Source organism: Lissotriton helveticus, chromosome 12, assembly GCF_964261635.1.
Source record: "Lissotriton helveticus chromosome 12, aLisHel1.1, whole genome shotgun sequence".
In the NCBI taxonomy this organism is placed as follows: Eukaryota; Metazoa; Chordata; class Amphibia; order Caudata; family Salamandridae; genus Lissotriton; species Lissotriton helveticus.
In genome coordinates, this window is record NC_136073.1 from 680,464,423 (window position 1) to 680,485,088 (window position 20,666).

Genomic DNA, 20,666 nt, shown 5'->3' on the forward strand with positions numbered 1-20,666 from the left:
GGGATACTCCTTCTTTTGTTGTACTTAGTTCCTTTCAGGGAATAGGAGTAATCTCGCTTTCACACTCAGTGAAAAAAGCATCCCTTGCTCTCTCTCTTGTTCTTAAGTATTGTTGAATCAGGCAGAATTTTCACATCGTATACTAATTTCGGTGCACACTTTATTTTATCTTTTTGATTGTGCCCTCGTGCCCAAAGGTGACTTGGTAGCCCTGATGAAATCGATGGTGAACTCACTAATAAAACAAAACACGTGTTGACTACAAGAATTATACTTGACTGCTGGATCCATATGAAGATGTGGAAATTTAAGAGCCTTTGATCATACTGGACTTTTGGATTGATTAATAATTATATTTTGGCACTCAGGAGATTCGTTTAGAGTCACCCCTAGGTAGCACAGAGGGCATAATGGGATGCTGAAGACCTGCAAAAGAATGTGGTGACCAGGATCACTACCAGGTATGCTGAATTTAGTTCTGTAGTGTTGCGTATTGCTACAGGGTTAAAAAATACTTTCCTTTCTATAAAGACAAGCACTGGGCTGGACATGGAAGTTACTGTGTCTTCTGGATGATTGTTGGTCCTGAGCGTGTGCCCTCCCACACTATGACCATAAAAAGACTTCTTTCCCTTTGCTACCCTGACGGTCAAGTTTGGAAATGGTTGTAATTGGTCCACTTTGCAGAGCCATAGAAGGACAGACCAAAGGACACAAGTGCAGACAACCTCACCCACATTAGCTGGGTCCCAGTAGCCCTCTGAATGGAGTCTGAAAGTCATAATTCATTTGATGTAATTTTTCTATGTTGCTGGAGTCTCAACAATCCACTCCATTGACCCTAGGCTCTCAAAGGGTGGCCTGCTAGGCCTTTCCTGGTTGGACCATCCTCGCCTCTCATTACAATAACCATATCAGTGTCCTTTTCCTCAAAACTGAAAAATCATCACTACATAAGTTTCAGCTACAGACAGTATCACTACTGAAGGATCTGTCAGAGCCTTCAATTTATTTGAAGCATACACCTATGATCTTTTACAGCCGCAATACTGGGCTCACTTATGAGAGAAATTAACAAAGCCCGTGAAACTTCCCTCTTGCTCCCTTCTTAAATGGTTCAACAGAGACTTTGTCATCAGGAGGGCCTTAAAAAGTCTAAAGAATTGCTTGACTGACAGACTTGCCTATTTTACTCAAGATCTGGGCTTCAGCATCGTATTACACGATCAAAAAAGCATACTTTATGCATTTGATCAAAGGAGATTACTCAATGTGTTCTTTTTGACAGAGCTCATGCGCTGCAGTGATCACATCCTTCCCCCATGTCACTCATCAAAGTTCAGGCCCATGCATAAAATTGAATCAGCCTACCAGATCTTAAGAAATGTGTGCTGGAAAGCTCACCAATCTCTTTCTTCCTACTCATCCAGTCAACTACTTACAAGTTTGTGGAGCACAAGAGTCTCCCTTTTTTTTTTACTTTGAACTGTTTGTTGTGTTTCTTCATCCCTCAACTGTTTAGTCATTCCTCTCCAGTCATTGCTAAGGTTGAGCGTAGCACCTTTTCTTCTTCTACCCATGCTCTGGGCTGCAGAGTGCCATTAGGGTTGTCTCTTGTACCCCCTGACTTTCATAGACTGTGTCTACTGCTGAGGTTATCTAGGAATTCAATTTAGAGATCAAATTACACACTTATATTGGCTAGCTGTCAGAACTTCTCAAGCAACTATACAAGATGAAAGTAGTCTTTGAACATTTTTTACCCAGTCTAAACCTGTTAAAGCACGTAGAGTGTTCTTTGAACTACATCAAGCTTGGCTGAAATGGTGAGAATGCCAAACTCCTACTCCTGGTTACAATTCACTTAGCAAAACTGCCATTCAATGCTACTGCCAATCTCAGACCCATTTCTTCTCCAATAAATTAGTTATTGAAACTTAGGGTCAAAATTAATTACATGTGCCATTGAATAAAGTGATAAACCAGTTTGTGAAAGCCCGGAGTTCTCATCTCACCCCTTCTTACCCTTCACAGACTGCACGTCTTCACTGAGCCTGCATCCTTTCCATGGTTGACTTTGCTCCCGCCCTCCACAGAGTCTCCCCTAAGTCTTCACATTAATGTTGTAAGCTATTCAGTACAAGGTAGTCAAGGGGATCCTGAAATCTGGACCGCAGTAGAATACCGTTCTCGGTCTGGAACACCCCCATTAGCCGCCACATACTAGGGATATAGAGTTCGATGACGTCTCTGTGGCTTTCAGTGGGTAAAATCTATGGAACAAAACCCTACCACTTCTTTCAAAGGATATCAGCCAACCAGAAATTACAACACCTCCACTTTCCCGCTCTTTGTTGCCACTAGCATCCAACAGAAAAGACCTGGAGGCCAAACCTTTGCTTTGGTAGCCAAACCTGCAGAACTCTCATCTGCCCTGTGACATATGATGAGAATCACTATATCACTTTTCACCCAGTTCTGAAACCTTAGCTTTCCAGGATTTCATCATTAGTTCCTGCCCCAGTTTCTGGAGAATTTTACTATCCTAAGAGCCTTCATTCTGTCCTTCTTACCGTTTCTCCTTACCTTCTTCACCGTCTGCTCTATCTCTTCCCTTCCCTTTTCTCCCTGCAACTTGGATTTCTGTGTGATCAGGTTATAAGCAACCAACAAATAAGTAAAATCATTGTCCGATATTGAAGGAATTTTTAAAGTTTAATGCCAGTTCGAACAGTATTTGGGAAGAGTTGTGCTGGTACGCGCTACTTTATAATCATGATGTCCTAGCTTGCTTCTGGTTTGGTTGTCTGCGACAGAAATATCAAATGTCCATAAAGAGAGATAACTACATTTTCCGAATAACCCTAGACTATGTAAAACATTCCTTTCTGATTGCAACGAAGTTTGGTACCTCTCATCTGACATTAAATACCTTTTTGATTTTTACTAGAGATGTTTATATTCCCTTTAATTTTGGGCTCAGAATTGCTGCTGTGCAAATAAAACAACATCAACAACATCAACAACATTAAAAAAATAGATAACCAGCATACTTGAGACATGTGAAATCTTTGCTTTTCTTGCATCTAATCGTCCTTGATATGTGTCTTTGCAGGTGTTCAAATCCATGAGCGAACGAGTGTCAACCATGTTCTTGTGGAAAAAGGCCACGTCACTGGTGTCGAGACAGACCGAGGTCATTTGGATTGTGAATACTTTGTCAACTGTGCCGGCCAGGTGAGTGAAATATTAACTTGCTCACTAAGACCAATAAGACTGAATTTTTTAACATCCTTCTGACTGCGAGATATCTGCAGGTAATTTCCTCCCTGTCATACTGGCCTGCCACCACTTGAGCCTCTTATCTATCTCCAAGAACACTGATAGCATCTGTCACTGTTCCTGGCCGTACCTTTTGTTGTTGCAGTGTTTCTTTAAGTCAGTCGAAGTAGCTGAATTCTGAGCTTGTGAAGGATCTAGGCCATAATGAGTAGTAGATGTATGTACCATTCATCTTGGGTTCATGCTAAAGCTATTAGAATCATTTTGAATCTTTCTCATTATATCTTTGTTGCTATTCTCTGAAGAGAGGTGATGTTTGTTCTTGCTTAGGAGGCTGACATCTTTTTTGTACCTGTAGTCTGGGGTCTGAAGAAGTGAGAAAGGTAAAAGAGTATAGCAAGCGCCTTGACCTGTTTTGTGCTGTTTGAGCTGAAGATAGGAGGCTATTGTGAGGCAGTGCTGCTGAGGGATTATCTTGACAATGGATTAGACAGCTGCAGGTCCTATTAGTAATCTTGTATTAGAGTTGTTCAATAATGGCCAATTTAGGGACACAGTATCTTAATTGTTATATTTCTCAGCTTTTGTGTTAGTGCCCTACACTTTTACAGAGAGTTAGATGTCCTTTTCATACTTCATGAGAAAGAAACCTCAAATGTAAGCTGGCTTTCAAGTTTGGGGTATGCTGGCATCGACACATTGAGATGAAAGGGCTGGGGATTTGAGAACTCTGCAACTTGGTGGCAGGCTAATGTTTGCTTATGATAACTCCTTGTGCCTGGCAAATGCATATGAAATCGTCCTGCTTAAATCAGAGCTACTCAATCCTGTTTTTTTTTTATGTTGAGGAATATTATGTGACCTATGCTGTTGAAGGCTACCAATAATGAATCAGTGGCATGAGTGCTCCACATAAAGCAACTCAGCAACATGTAACTCTCCTCTACTTGAAATGCATCTGAGAATAGAAAGGCCAGATAAAGATGGTGGCTTACAGTTGTTAACTATCAGCTGTTGAAGTTGGAAAAAGTTGCTGAAGTTACACTGGAAACAAATAAAATGGCAGAATAATTGTGAGATTTTTCTTTGCCAAATGAACATGTTGGGTGGAACTTACCCTATAAGTAATTTGAGGATATCCTGTCCTCTAAGACTACATTTCATGCAGTTCAGTATTTGTTATTTATTTATTCATTTTTTGTTATAGAGTAGTAAAACCCTAAGAGGTAACGGAGTGCTTTCCAACATTGAACTTAGTGCAGGAACGGAAAAATAGCTTAACATTCAAATAATTTTTTTTGTCATTTCATTTTTACACTAGTGCATAGTACAAACACATATTACATCATGACAGTTTTCCAGAACAGTGAAAGTACAATGTCAAATACAGCAGCTTGGTCTGTATCAAACGAAAAATGACCCCACCAGCTGCAGTGGTGTACCGAAGACAGATAGAAGGCAATTGAGAAAATAATACATGCTCTGAAGGCGATCTCAGATGTCTGATTCGATTTTTTTAGTAAACAATCCACTTCAATAACAATGCGCTGTATCATCGGACTATGTCTTCCCAATTATGGCACTGTGAGTTTGACTGTCTTGGTATTTGTCTCATGCTTCACGACATTTCTGGGCGTCGTGGAACCAAGGAAGGGATGGGGGGGATGTTTGAAGCGAATGTGTGGTTGGGCAGGGCAAAAGGATCATGCTTTGGGGGGGGGGGGTCTTGGTGAGTCTGCAGGGATGATGGTCTGAGTTGAGTTGTTCCTACTTGGTTGAGTAGAATTTGTCACTGATAATAAATAATTGCAGAGGGGCTGCCAAACATCCTTAAGCCTGGAGGATGGGAGCTGAAGTGTGGCATTGAGCTCACTTGTGATGTCACAATAGGGTAGGCTTCCGAACCAGTCTTTAAGTGCAGAATACAAATGTAGTGAAACAGCATGCATAACTGTAGGGCATAAAAATAAATAGTTTACATTTTTTCCATTGGAATCTTCTGTGTTGTGTATCAAACTATACCCAGGTCCTATGACCTACTGTGTTCCCCATTGTTGTGTAATGGTTAGCCTTCTGGTGAGGCATGCTGTCTTAAGGGGTAGAATGAGATCTAAGTGTTCGCTATTTGAGTGAGGTCAGAATGGAATTAGTCTGCCAAATTTTCTAGAATTGGTAATTTACCTGGTTGTAGAGAGGAGGATAGCTTTAAAGAGACTTACCGTGACATAGGTGAACCAGTTGGTGTATTCCCATATTCTAGCGTAGGATGCCCCTAATGATCTACGGCAGTCTGAGGTGAATTAGGTGCAGGAGAACAAAGAATGGGCAAGTGACAAGAGACAACCCAGGATCTAATTTTGTGACCGTGTTCTAATGAGGTTTAGAGGGCTGGGAACAAAACTATGAAATAAGCTAAAGATTCTCATTTATCTTTATGGCTATGAACTACTTTTCAGTATCGTTTCAAACAAACAAACCTCTTTTGTAGCTAACTTATTTCCTGGGGCTAGATATAAACCTAAACAGACCTTCAATTTAGGATCACCACTAACTTTACCCCTGCTGCACCAAATTTCCAAAACCTGTGTTTGTACCACTGATTTCTTTCTGCAAAGCTTTAAGAACATTGATTAAGGTAGTGGGAAAGATCATAGGTGGCCCTGAAATATAACATTTCCCTTGAACTCTAAAGGAACTTTTTGTCACTACCTGCGTAACTACTCAGCGAATGTCCATCAAAATTGAAAGCTGTATCGTACATAGCTGTATTTGATGGTCTTTCTACATATGGCGAAAAGCTGTTCAGCTATTGTTTTCAGAATTTTTCTACTACAGCCTTTCAACTTCCTCACTTTAAACATGATGAATTCAAAATTCAGTAAATTGTTGCCCTCAAACGGATGTAATCCACATATTTAGATTACCTCACAGTTGCCAGTTACGTGCAATGTTCAATTTAAGAACCTTTATACTCTCAAGGGGTGTGGGAAACGCTATAAGAGCACTAATATATGACAGCGTATTATAACGTGGGCTTTAAACACTTCTGAAACAAAATCCTTAAATACATCCTCTCCACACTGCTACAATCCTTCAAATCTCTAGAAACAAAAAGCAGAAGGCAAAATGTCCAGAGGTTGCTTTTAACATACGGGTTAGACAGCCATGATGGCGGGAATATTCTAACTGACCTGTTCATCTGGCACCCCACAAGTACTCCATCATCCTGCAAGTATAGGCATCCTTAAAGGTAGCACAGGCTCGGGCTTCAGTGGACTCCTGGATTCCCTGAGGGGGCTGCAAGTGCATTCTGGAAGAACCAAGGAGTAAGGCAGCACAGGTTCAAGCTTGAGCCCTGAATTCCATGGAATCTGACCAGCGCTGACTGAAGCAGCAGGCAATGCACAGTAACACTTTATCTGGGATGGGCAGACTAGAGAAGCTTGGCTTCCTACAAGAATGTGGGAGACTGGAGCAGGCTGGTTATAGAGAAGTGACTGACTCCGATGGAAGGCAAGGAATTTGGATGAGACGACGTTGCATATCCCCAGACAAGGCTGCTCGGGTATTGTGGAAGAACAAAGGTGGAAAGGCTGAGGAGGTGAGAAACAGCAGCAGCTGGATGGGTCACAGTGCACGCATGGTTGTCCCATACTAAAATACTAAACCATCCTCTTCTACCTTCACCCCTCCTGAGCATCAAGAGGCGTCTGCCTGATGGAGTGCATAGACCGGTGATCACAGGTTGACTGTTGATGTAGCTGAAGGCCACAAACTGAAGTAAGGGGCCCTGTGGGCCCATGAAGCACCCCTATACAAACAGCAAGTGAGGCAGTCCGTCAGCCTTTTGAGAATGCACCCCAATGTGGCCCCTCATAAAAACGCTGGCCTCTCCTTCCCTTCAACTCCTTTTGTGTGGTGGCAGGCAGGAGGCACCAGTACAGTGGTCTGGGATACAGGACCCTAAATAGCACCTGGAGCAGCATGTTCACCTAGCACATGTGCCAGTAGTGTAACTGATGACCAGTGGGCATAACAGAAAGTGGGACAGTCAAGTACTTGCAAAGTATTAAACATTTAGAAGAGCAACAACCCTGGCTCATTGGGCTGTGTTGAGTTTTGCATTGAAGTGATTATCTTGGAGACTGCCACTGACGTTTAGCTGCTTGTGCCTCCACCCCCACACGAGATGTTGATATACCTAGGATGTAAGTGGGCCAACAGCACAACCACACCAGAATCTTTTTTTTAACAACAAATTTGATTGATTTTCCAAAGTGCCAAATGGGCAAAGCCCGGCAAGTATCAAACGGGTATAAGGCATACTGTAAGATTTCTAGGCACCATATACCATCCCCTATGAAGTTCTGCAGAACATCAGACCGGAAACCCCCTCCCCCCAACCACGCGCTACACACCTTACATAAATCGTGATACAAACATAATGCAAAATTGCACTTCTACCCTTGCACAACACCATTACACTAAACCAGTGAGTTGCTTATCACTAGCCTGTCAATTGGGTCCCGGGATACCGGCGGCTCCAAGAGGGACAAGTCAATGCCTCGGTATTTGGCCCAGCCTGCCCATATCTTCCCGAGCTTTTGTGGACAGCCTTGTGCCTGAAATAGCGCAACTTCAGCTGACAGGCACCTATCCATTGCTTTTTTCCCAATTACCTATACTGGGTTGGGATGTAGCCTTCCAGTGCTGTGCAATGTCATGCTTAGCTAGTGTGATACCTAAGAAGAATAGGTGGTGTTTATATCTGTTACCCCAGATGTCTTCAGTGCTGTGTAGGAGAATCCGCCTAGGGTCTGCTCGAATGTTCCATGCTAATACCCGCCCCAAACAGGACCGAACGCCAGACCAGAAGTGTTGCAGTACCCCGCAACTCCACACAGTGTGGGAAAATGACCCCTCATCTGAATCGCAGCGGAGGCATGTGGGGGACTGGATAGCCCCCATCCTACAGAGGCTTAGGTGTGTGTAGCATATCCTATGAGGATACTTAAACTGGATCCGCCGGTATCAGGTGGAGACAGCGGAGTATCTGGTGCTAGCCAACGCCTCAGCCCAATCATCGTCTGTCAGAGTGGGCATATCCGCCTCCCACGCCGCCCGAGTCCGGTGTTTAGTGGTTGTGAAATGTGTAGTGATTGTTTGGTAGATTTGTCGAATGTTGTGGGCCCCAAGATCTCCTATGAGCAACCGGCCTTCTAGCGGGTGGAACTCAGGAATAGTTGTGAGGTTTCTTATTAAATGGACATGGCGTGTCGGAGCTGCAGGTATCTATGGAACTGTGTTTTATGGAGGTCGAAGTCCTCCAGCAGCCTCTGGAAGGACTTAAGCGTGGACCCCTGCATTATATCACCCAACATGGAGATCCCTATGTCGTCCCACCCACGGAACCCTACTGATGTCGAAACCTGTCAGAGGTGGGAGCCCTGCCAAAGAGGCAAGGCAAAGGTCAGCTTGCCACACCAGCCCATTTGGCGGACTATTCGCCTTTAAATCTGGATGACTGTCCTACATGCCGGGGGAAGCTCCACCAGAGACTAGGAACTATACAGGAGGTGGAGCAGCGGGGTTTCCGCCATGAAGAGTCTTTCCACTGCATAAGCCAGGTCCGCTCGTGAGCCAAACCACCATTTGTTTATCACCAGAAGGTGCGAAGCCCAATAATATGCCAGAACGTCAGCCGCCGCAGTAAGTAGATTGAACACATTTTGCAAGCGCCACCCAAACCGCACCCCCCCTAAGAAACCTATTCAAGAGTGCGTTGATTTGAACTCTCACATTCCAGGCGAGAATGTTCAGTTCTCCCGGTGGAGAGTTACCTGTTGTGTAGGCCATTCCTAGGTTTCAGGGTATAAAATGACGACTGGTGTGTGCATGGCGGAGCAGTGAGTTGTGTGCATGGTGCGAAACATAGAATGAAAAAAGGAAACCACACAAAATCTTCCCCCTATCCCCCCACCCCCATACTTCCAGGAACATGGGAGTATCTGTTGCGGTGGAATCCCTCCCCAGGCCCCCAACAGGATGACCCAAGCAGTTCCTCCAATGGTTCCCCCCACCCAACATCACGCAAAATTACCCAAAACGTTCAGGGCGTTCCATGTCCTGTTCCCTCCAGGGCTGGTAGTAAAGATCCCAACCCATAAAAACCTAAGGAATATAGCATGCGGCCACTGTCAGAGATCATGACCCGCCCCAGGAAGTGGAAGTGGAGAAGATGTGTCTACATGCCCCAGTGCACCTCAGTCCCCAGCGCCCGTCTGCTCCTGGGCACGCCAATTGGAGCGGGATCTGTTGCGTCTTGAGGTCACGTCCCTTCCCTGGCGACCACTCCGATGTGAGCCCTGGGAGGAGTCCGAGTCCAACGGGGCGGTGAGTGCGGTTTAAGAACACGTCGCTCATCAGTCCACACAAAGACTTCTTCTGGGGTATCGAAAAAAAATGTTTTTGCATTGTACATCACCTTCATCCGGGCCGGGAACAGAAGTGCGTAGCATAAGTTCAGTTCACGTAGCCGTCTCTTGGCCGCCACAAAGGGCTGGCGTTGTTGCTACACCAGCTTAGTATAATCGGGGAAAACCATGATGGGATGTGACTCAAAGATCATTTTGTCCTTATGTAGCCGGGCGTAACGGAAAATAGCGTCTTGGTCAGCATAGTTAAGGAGCCGGGCGATCACTGGCCTCGGACGCTCCCCGGGTGTCCGTTTCTTGGTCAAAGTGCGCTAGGCCTTCTCAATCGCGAAGCAGGGAGACATGTCTTCTCGGGGCAGCAGCGCCCTGAACCATCCCGAGATGAAGTTGTCCATAGATGTCCCCTCGCAGCCCTCCGGGAAGCCCTACAAGCATATATTGTTGCGGTGGGCCTGCCCTTCCGCATCCTCGACCCGCACCACCAGCTCTTGCGAGTGCTTGGTCAGTTTGTCCACCTTTTGCTGGAGTGCGGATACGGAGTCTTACACAGTGGAGACCCTAGTCTCCGCTTCTGTGATGCGGTTAACAGCCTTTCGCAGATCTTGGCGGAGAAACGACACCTCTGAGCCCCCGGCCCCAATCTGAGCCTCTAGAGCAGTCTGCGATTGATTAATCGCCGCCAGTAGCGGTCCATTGTATGTTGCTTGGGGGCCGCCGCACCCTGCCTATCCTTTACCATGGCGACCGGGGATACCCTACCGGGGAAGTCCTTACCAGGTTGGCCTCCCCCACGGCCGTGCGAGGGGCAGCAGTGAAGTTCGGTAGCTGCTAGCAATGGGAGGCGCCCCACACTGGACTCAATAGCAGGGCACCGCCCCGGCGTCCGCCGTGACACGGCAAACGGTGGCCCTTGGTGACCTCGCAGGATCTATTCTATGGTGACTCCACAAATTTGCAGGGCCAGTCACTGGAGCAGCCCGGACATCCCAGGGCGGCTACCGGCGCAAGAAGGAGGCCAAGCACTGATGGTGCAGCCCAACCACCATTATGCGCCGCAAATCTGGCAGTCCCAGGGTCCCCGGCCTCCCGGCCGATCTCCCACCTCATGAGCCGGATGCAGGACAGGCCTCTCACCGGCTCGCTACAGGGTCCCCGGCGGCCACCACACTGCTGCAGCAGCTTCTTCTGTCGGATGGCCCGTGCTGGATGCAGGCCGCTCTCAGTCTTGGCCCGACGATGTCACCACGGGCAGGCGACTCCAAACGGGGGCCCGCAGCTCCCAATCGGGTAGGCAGTCTCATCAGATGGCCCGGCCAGGCAGCGTACTGGGCCGATAACCCGAGGCCTAGGCAGAGCGTCGCCAGGCCCGCAGCGCAGGCCCCGTCAGCGCCTGCAGTGAAGGAGTTGGGGAGGGGCGCCTCAGTGGTGCAGTGGCAGCAACTCCGGCCTTCTGCCCTTCACCTTGGTCCGTAAGTGGCTGCTCCGCTGCGGCGACGCCTCGGTACCTGTGATCGTGTGACTGCACCAGGCTGAGCCGTCTCTGTCGCTGCCTCCCTGGCGAGGAGGGCACGCCGCAGCTGCGGAATCGACTTTTCTGCCTTTGCTCTCAGGCACGACTGCTGCAGATCGGGGAACCGGGTGCAGAGTTTCCGGCCCTTCGCTGCCTCCAACCTTCGCTTGTAGGGTCACAGCAGGTACCTCTGCAAGGGACCCCCAAGAATAGTGACTGGGTTCAAGGATGTTACAGGATTCTGGCCCATAGATGGAGCGAACTGCGGAGCTCTAGGGAGAAGCGTCCACCATGTTTGGCTCCTAAGCCACGCCCCAACACCAGAATCTTGATTGTGCTTCAACCTATGTGTTGAACAAAGGCAGGAAGCACACAAAAATAGTCCAATTCTCCTTCCGCAGAGTGAACAAGTTAGATTTAATAATGGGGAAGCCTGGTTTGAACGAAATAGCTCCACTGCCCACAGTAGTGCGCCAAAACTACTTGAGCATTCCAGGGATAATGAACTGCATGACCAGGCTCCTAGTCCAAGTGCAAAGGCAAAATCAGTCAAGCTAGACACCGTACTGGAACCAATCACAATCATAAGGGAGCCCTTGGTGGCAAATGACAGACATTGGTGTGGTTGATTTGGTACTTTTTGCAATGCAAACACTTCCACCGCAAACAATGAAAATGCAAAAAGAAATCCAAGAACTCAAAGACCGTGCCTGGTTTTTGGAAGTTACCAAAGGAAGCTGGAAGGTGTTTTAGGCACAGCGACACATGAATAGTAGACACACCTAAGGGTATAGAAAGTCAAGACATGTTCACATTTTGGGAGAATTGGAGATCCTCTAGACTAGCGCCTCAAGGATTGTCGTCCTTCTTATCAATTAGAAGTGCCCACCCTGGGCCGGCAAGTCATCCTTGGCCTAAGCCAACAGCTTCAATCTACTGGGAGTCAAGGGGGAAAGAAGGAAGATGCCGCCCCCCACTCAAACCATTATACACAATGCAGGGCCCCACCTTATAGACACTCAATTATTTTAGAACCGTTCGGCGGTTCTACCGTGAGGTGCTCTCTCTCTTCCCTTACACTTTTTTCAGTAGAGGAAAGCTGGGGATTAGAGATGGTAGTGGACATGTTGTATGTGTTTTCTAAATACGACACCGTGACCTATATGAATACTTGAATTTATATAGATAAGGGAAGGAAACATTATTAAGAACCCTAATGTGTCACGTCTAAAATAATTGAGTGTCTATAAGGTGGGCCCCTGCATTGTGTATACTAGGCCAACAGCTGCCAAATTACTATATTTCAGTGATCGGTGCAATATTCTGCAGATGGCTGGACGGCAGGGCAACCCGAAACAGACAGCAACAAGGTCCTAATATTTCCAGATAATAGCTTGACCGATCCAGCTTCACTTAATCAGCTTTGTGGGGGCGAAGAGCAAGCTGCATAGAATCAGCCTGAAATGCAGCATGCGCTGCCCCACCAAAACGAAGATTATAACCACACAAAATATCATTTTTCTTCACTGAGGTGGAAGTGGCTTGGGATTGGGCTAAACAGCAGTGGATTCTGACCCAGGCGAATGCAACGTGAAAATGGGAGATGCAGAGAGGCAAATACAGATGCAAGCGACAGCACCAAAACCCGAGCACATGGCCAAGGTATGCATCAGCTCCCACTCCAAAGCAAGCCCAAAACTACTAGAAGGTGTCTGTGAAGACAACAGCCGTATTTTTGCAGCCTAACTAAGATGACCAAAAAGTACCATCAGAAGCAACTAGCTCCACAAACTTAAAGGTATCCCCCTTCACATCTAGTGAAGTGGAGAAACTCACCAGGGTAACACCCCAGTCGGTCGATGACCTGCTATGAATGTGACCTCAAACACTGGATAGGTAGGGAGCCTATTTCAGGCTTTTGTACTTTAGAGAAGAGACTTGGGTACATTTGAACTCCGACTCAAATGGTTTATGCGGACACACTAAAGAACCATCAAACACCACTGAGATTGCTTGAATGTGCCTCCCTGAGCCTAGGTAACACATTAGAGAGAGCAAGAGGTGCTGAATCTTAAAAGTATATGAAGTTTAGGGACGTAAAGTGGGCAATGTATTAAAGCACAAGTTGTACAACACTCTCCTCACCTTGTTTCATATTTCTTTTCTTTTAAAAAAGAAATTTATTATCATTCAGTTCATAGCATAATCCAAGCAAATACAAAACATATAGTCATCAATTCATTAAATAAAGTGCTGCAAGTGCAATAGAACACCAGAAAAAGCAAGTAATCATAGCATAAACAAACCAAAAAAAAAAAGAAGAAAAGACAAAAATGATTGAACAATGATTCCATTAACAAATGAGCAATGAGTACTACCAGCTAGTCTGGGCATTCGTTTTCTAGGTGATCAATCATAGGCTGCCAAATTTTAATCCCCAGTTGTTTTTTTTTCAATGATTTGATGCAGTACAGATTAAATTCTAGATGGAATACATTATAAAACGTTGCCCGCCACATCTCATATGAAGGCGCATCAGGCTTCAACCACAGAGAGGCAATGCATAATCGGGTGACTGACATAGCCATATAAAAATACCGATTTTGATAGTACAATGGCAGAATATCCATATCTTTACATAATCCAAACATCATCATCTCTCTAGATATCAGCACATCGAAATTTAAAATATTTGACAGAAATTGTGCAATAGATACAAAAAATGGTTTCAAGACTCTACAATCAAAAAATATGTGCACAATGTCCGCCATATCGGCATGATACCTATAACATTTCCCATTATGCATATTGCCCCACTTCATCATCTTAGCCGGTGTATGATATAAATTAAATAAAGTTTTATAATGTTGAGAACGTAGGTTGGCAGTCAAAGTAATTTTTGCATCCATGTCGATTGATGCTTGAACAAACTGGTCAGGAATGCCAAGTCTAATAATCCATTTCCCCTCTTGTATATCAATATCATCGCGCTGCGTACTTAAACTATCATATAAAAATCCCGATCTTGGCCGGTTTGTTCAAGACTTCAAGAAAAACATTAGTGCCGGTAGGTAGAATACTTCAATGCTTAAAAATAAAATCGCGTAGCTGTAAATATTAAAAAAAATCATTCTGAGGAATCGCATATTTTTCCTTTAAATCATCAAATGTAACCATGATGCCAGCATGAAACATACTGCCTAACCAAACAATGCCTTTATCCGCCCAAGTCCGCATCTTGCTATCCCAAAAAATAGAAGGGAGTAATTCTATTGAGTCACAGGGGGTATAGAAATTAATTTGGTTAAGAGAAATGATTTTACGTACCCACCTCCACCCTTTAAATGCTGCTAATACGGTCTTAAATCTCGTTCTTTCATAATAACTTGGTTCGAGAAAGCGTAGCAGCACTTGTCTAGATTGACATCCTAATAGCATTAAATAAATATTAGAGCTTTCAAATGCCGGTGTCTCGCCCCCAATCACCAAGATTTTCATATTCTGAAGGAGGCAGGCTAAATAATAAAAAACAAAATTCGGAACTCCCCATCCACCTCTTGAAAGCGGCAGTGTCATAAATTTAGACGCCCGACGAGGAGATTTCCAGCCCCATAAAAACCTATCTGTAATAGTTTGCAGTTTTGTTAATTGTACACGTGACGGCTCCAGTGGTACAGTCCGGAAATAATAGAATACCCTAGGTAAGATACATATCTTTAAAACATTTTGTCGCCCCACCAACGTTAAGTGAAGACATTCCAACTTTTCCAACTGTCGCTTAGCTGATTGTAATATATCAGTCCAATTCACAGTTACTAACTCTTGGAGCGACATCCTAATTTTAATTCCAAGGTACTTCGCCTCATGGGTAACACGTAAATCGTTGGAGCATAGCCCGGCAGTACACACTACCTGGGTTTTAGTGATATTCAATTTATACCCAGAAACTTTAACAAATTCTTGTGTTATATTTTCAATTTCGCATAGTGCTTGTTCCGGATCAGATGTAACGACCGCAATGTCATCAGCGTAAGCTAAGACACGTACATAATTATCACCCACAGCCATTGATTGTATACGCTGGGAAGTTTCTAGCATTTGCAGCAAAGGCTCGATGTAAATGGCGAATAATAGCGGCAAGCATGGGCATCCCTGCCGTGTGCCCTGAGTAATATAAACAAATGATGACTCCTGCCTCATCACACAGATCTTGGCCCTTGGTCGTTTATACATAATTTGTAAGGCAAGCAAAAATTGGGGTCCAAACCCCATTTTACCCATTATAGCCCATAGGAATGCCCACGCCACACGATCAAAGGCTTTTTCAGCATCTAAAAACACCAAGCCGGGGGGGCGGAGCTTGGCGGCGTCCATGATAGACGTGTGAGCGCTAAGCTCCCCGCCTAAGCCCCAATAAAATCTGCCAAAAGTATCCTTCAGGCGCCCTACTAGCCCCAAAAGTAGGTGAGCACTTCCCCTCTAATCTCCGGAGCAGGCAGCGATATTTTTCCTCCCGAAGAAAGTGCTGTTGGAGCGTTGCTGGTGCAAGGAGTTCGCTGGGGCGGACCAGGCCGACATCCCCGGGCTGGCCTGCGGCGGCGCCCGGGCTGCGTCGCGCTGCGTGCGGTACGGGAGGCTGAGGACGAGCCGGCGGCGCAGGACTGCTGCCGAAAACGAGACGACACATCGCTCCGGTGCGCCCGACCTCCTGAAGTAAGTGCGGCACCCACGGAGACCGGGACTGAGGCGGAGGGGCGACCTACACGCAGCTACCGACCACGGCGGCACTGGGCGCACGGAACGGCGGCCGGCTGCCGGATTCATTTGAGGAAGCCCGCCTGTTGCACTCCCGCCTTCTGACTGGGCGGTGGGTGGTCTCGGTGCCTGCGAGCTGGAACTGTGCATGGAAGAGGCAACATTATTTGCGGGAGGCCGGCAGTGTGCTGACCTTGGCCCGGAGGAGCGTATGTGCAGCGCCCCGGGGCTCTGATCTGCATGACGCACGAGAGGTGCAGGAAGCTCATGCAACCCAAGCTACCACTGCGACCCTCCAACGGTGTGTTGGAGAGGGGATGCCTTCGATGTAGCGCCACAGTAAGACATTTGAACGGGGCCCGCGTTTGCACGCCTGTCCCACGCAAGGCCACCATCTTGTGTTTTTTATTGCTGTGTAGCGAGCCGCTCCTTGGTGCTGGAGGACCGTGTAGGGCCAACTTAGAGACACTGGTTCACCCTATCCTCGACTTGTGTTTGGCGGAGTTGTAGACATTGATGTCCAGCGGGAACAACATGGGGAAGGGCGACAGGACACAAGCTAAACTTTCGTTCGACCAGCGCAGAGCTAAGGGACCTGACGTGCCGGCCCGGGAGGCATCACCGCGGAGTGCTGCACCAGACAGCTCCCTGTGCGCAGATATTCGTGAAATGCTGGTATCAATGGAAAAGGGACTCCAAGACAGCATGGCATCGATCGGTACTAAACTCGATGCTCTGACATACCGCATGGACCGCATGTCGGAACGTGTGGACAAGCATGCGGAGCGTCTCGACATGGCGGAGAGACGCCTGACCGAGGCGGAGGAGGCGCAATCGGACTGGGATAAAGATCGAAAACAGTTTGGCAGACTTCTGCAGGTCATTCAGGACAAGTCTGAGGATTTGGAGGCGCGCTCAAGGCGCTCCAACATTCGCATCACAGGGGTGGCAGAGACCACTCAGACTGGCAAAATGGAGCTATTCGTGGAGAAACTCCTGAGAGCACTACTGGGGGATGACGTCTTCTCCCCTATGTTCATGACCAGGTGCCGTGAGCGTGAGTGGTAGGTGTCCCGCCGATCCAGCGCCTTATCAAAGGTTCATCTAACCTAACAGCGTTGGCCTCACGGGAGCATGCTGCGAGGCCCTTGTTACTTTCCCTTAGGGTCGCCTAATTAGAGCAGGACCCCGTGGCCCTCTTTACCCCCGACCCAGAGAGGTTGTATCTGCTTTTTGCTAAGTGAATGAGCATCTAACCCTTGTGTCTTCTTGTGTAGTACTTTGTTGAGGTCCTGACGAATCGCCGGTTGGCGAGACACATGCTGACCACACCAGGGGGTTGAGTTAGTTCTCACCCCTTTTAATCAGGGAATCAGCCACGTCAATAAAAGCCATTGTGGACTGATCACCCTTTTTAACTTTCACTCACTTTTGCACCGACTACACTTTCCTCCATCCTCACTCACACCCACCATCGGCAAGGAACAAAAGAACCCCGCCAAAAGAGTGCCTTCGGGTTCTCCGTCAGACATTGCAGTGCCGGTCTGTCGAGGGGCAGTGAGTCGATGATGATACTGGACACCCTTCAGTCACGGTGTGTTTCACACCTAATACTCTGGGTGTGTGAGGCTCTCTAAGTTCCGACAAGGGAACCCTTCCAGTCCCTTGACTTGTGATATCAACTCTCTTCTCCACTCTGTAGCACTTTCCCCGGGGAACTTTGTATTCTGCTGTATGCCATAGTGGAAAGAGCCCATCGCTCATTGGGACCGAAACCACGGCCGGGAGCACCGGCGCGGCCAATAATAGCGAAACTACTGAACTACCGTGACAGGGATACGGCGCTACGACGGCCAGAGAAAAAGGGAAGCTACAATATGAGGGAATGGACATATCGCTCTACCCGGACTTCACGGCAAAGGTACAAGAGGAAAGGAAACATTTTGCTCCATACAAAAAACAGCTACGCGAACTCGGATTGGACTACGCGATGCTGTACCCCGCGAAACTTCGAATAAACAGACAGGGGCACTCACATTTCTTTACTGACCCCAAGGAGCTGCAGAAATCGCTGAAGGAGTGGGCTAAAGACTGTAGGAATAGCCCGAGAAGCCAACGGGAGGAATCTACTACTTCTTCACATATGGAGGATCAGGAATAAGTAGCCAATTACCGGTTGGCCCTGCCAGCGTGCCCCTATTGGGGGGTCATCCCCGTACGGGGGAGTGTACTTTTGGTTGGGTCTTCTCGCCGGAACAGTGCTGTACAGCGGATACTCGAGTCCGGAGGAGGCATGCGAGAACACTAAGAGACTATTGCTGGGTGAGATCTTTCTGATTTATATATGCTCAACTATGTGACAGGTACTTTGCCATGGGTGATGGGTTTTGGAGAGAAGAGCTCAGATTCCCAGATTTTATCCTTCTCATTTCGCAAGGAAACGGGGGTGCAAGATGGCTCTGTTGTTGCAGAGCGCCCCCCCGGGTTCTGTTTGCTCTCTCCCTTTGTTCCCTCTTACTTTCCACTTGTGTTTGACTTGTGACGTCGTATTGCCCAATGCTCTGGGGAGAGACGTGCCCCCAGCGGCGGGGGGTTGAGTGGAGTGGAGATTACTGCCCCCTGGAATATGCTGGGTTGAGGCATACATGAGGGGGAGTTAACCTATGTGACAGTTGATCATGGACTAAAGTGGGCGCTGAACGTTAGTAAGGGGCGTGGTACAGGAGCGCCTCGGCATTGCAGTATCGGACTTGTGTTTAACTGCTTTGTGTCTGGCAACTTCTGCCCCTGCACTTTTGGCCTCTAGGCTCTGAATAGGGCCATTCAAGGGACTGCAGAGTCAATTGGTTTCTCAGGGGGGATTGGGGGTGGAAGCGGGCACTGTCTGACCAGGTTGGGGGTGGTCGGCTGTGGGCGGGGGGTGGCAGTTTTTGTCTGACCAGGTTGGGGATGGTCAATTGGGGATGTTGGGATGTTTTGTTGCCTACTAAATCTGTGTGTCTGGGATCGAATGTGCACGAAATTGACAAACAGAAGGGGTTAAGATGGCGGATACTGAGGTCCTAAAGTCGGACAGGGGCCCCAACCTAGTGAGAGTGTTGATCTGGAACGTCAGAGGGTTAAACGATCATCGCAAACTCAGGAAGGTGATGAGCTATCTCCACAGACACCGGATTGATATTGCTCTCCTGCAGGAAACACACCTCCCCCTCACAAGTAAAATGTTGACTGCTAGAGGCCTAGGGGGTAATTGTGTTGCAGCGGGTTTTACCACTCACTCCAGGGGGGTGGTCACGTGGGTCAACCCTAAATCGCAGCTGACGTTGACACTGTTGGCCGCGGACCTGGAGGGACGATATCTCCTTGCACGATGTACAGGTAAAGGACACGATTTAATGGTTGTGAATGTCTATGGTCCCAATTTCGACAATCCTGAGTTTTACTCCTCCCTAGCAGACATGTGCAGATCGTATGTTGGTTCAAGAATGTTATGGGGGGGGGGTGATTTCAATTTTGTGCTGAGCCCGGAGCTGGATAGATCGGCTGGGGCGACCCGCGGCCCAGCGGCATCTGCAGTCCTTGTGCAGACGGAACTGATTAAGCTGGACATGGTGGATATATGGAGACATAGTCACCCCGGGAGGGGAGGGTACACACATTTCTCGGCCTACTACGATATACACACGAGGATTGATTATTGGTTCGCATCTCACTCACTACTTAACTCAGTGAAGGGCTGCGTAATACTGCCCGCACTCTGTCGGACCACTCACCATTACTGCTGCTCCTGGACGCTCCGGCTAGGAGGATTCCCCCGTTTACTTGGAGGTTTCCCCCCCTATTCATTGTTAGACGAGGTCTTCAGAGGGGAGTTGGCGGAGGACATAGACACATTCTTTGACAAAAATGTGGGGTCTGTGGACAGTTTTCAGACAGTCTGGGATACCTTCAAGGTGTATATCCGGGGCCTGTCGATGGCAAAACATTCTGGGGTGCTTAAATCCATTAGGCAACGGCTGAGACACCTCGAATCGCAACTGTCTGACTTAGAACAACAACTTAGACACGCATCGAATAGCGACACTGACAAACAAATCAAAAGGCTGATTATAGAATTTAATGAGGAGGCGGATAGAGAGGTCCAAAACATGGGGAAATATGCCACGGCACGCACGTATGGGGAGAGGGACCGCCCTGGCGCATTGCTGGCTAGACTAATGCGCAATGGCAGACGACCGCTAGTAGTTGAGGAATTGGTCTCATCCAGGGGAGAGGTAGTTACGGAGAAAGGTGACATCCTTGCTGAGTTCCAGGATTACTATACTAGGCTCTATCAGTCAAGATCTGGACAATTAGAAGAGGAAATTGACGACTACCTCAGTTATATCAATATGCCCTTGCTAGCTGATTTCCAGAGGGAATTCTTAATGATGCCCATACAGAAAGACGAGATCCTGGAGGCGCTGGAGGGAATGAGATCAGGCAGCGCTCCAGGTGCAGACGGGCTTACGGTAGCCTTTTATAAGGCTTTCAAAGATAAGCTAATCCCGCACTTGATGTCTCTCTTTGACGATATCTTTCAACAGGGCAGTATGCCGAAATCTATGAGGGAGGCACTTCTTATCGCGATACCTAAACCAGGGAAGCCCCCCAATAAATGCGGTTCATACAGACCGTTCTCACTA

General features: G+C 47.4%; 1 protein-coding gene across 2 annotated transcripts in view; it reads left to right on the top strand.

The window, feature by feature from the left end:
- Nucleotides 1–20,666, top strand: part of PDPR (pyruvate dehydrogenase phosphatase regulatory subunit) — a 795,794-nt gene that overhangs the window by 229,905 nt on the left and 545,223 nt on the right. For both annotated transcript variants that reach the window (XM_078670675.1, XM_078670676.1), the window contains exon 6: nt 3,116–3,237. In XM_078670675.1, the coding sequence (XP_078526801.1) occupies nt 3,116–3,237 (122 nt within the window). The remainder of the gene's footprint in view (nt 1–3,115; nt 3,238–20,666) is intronic.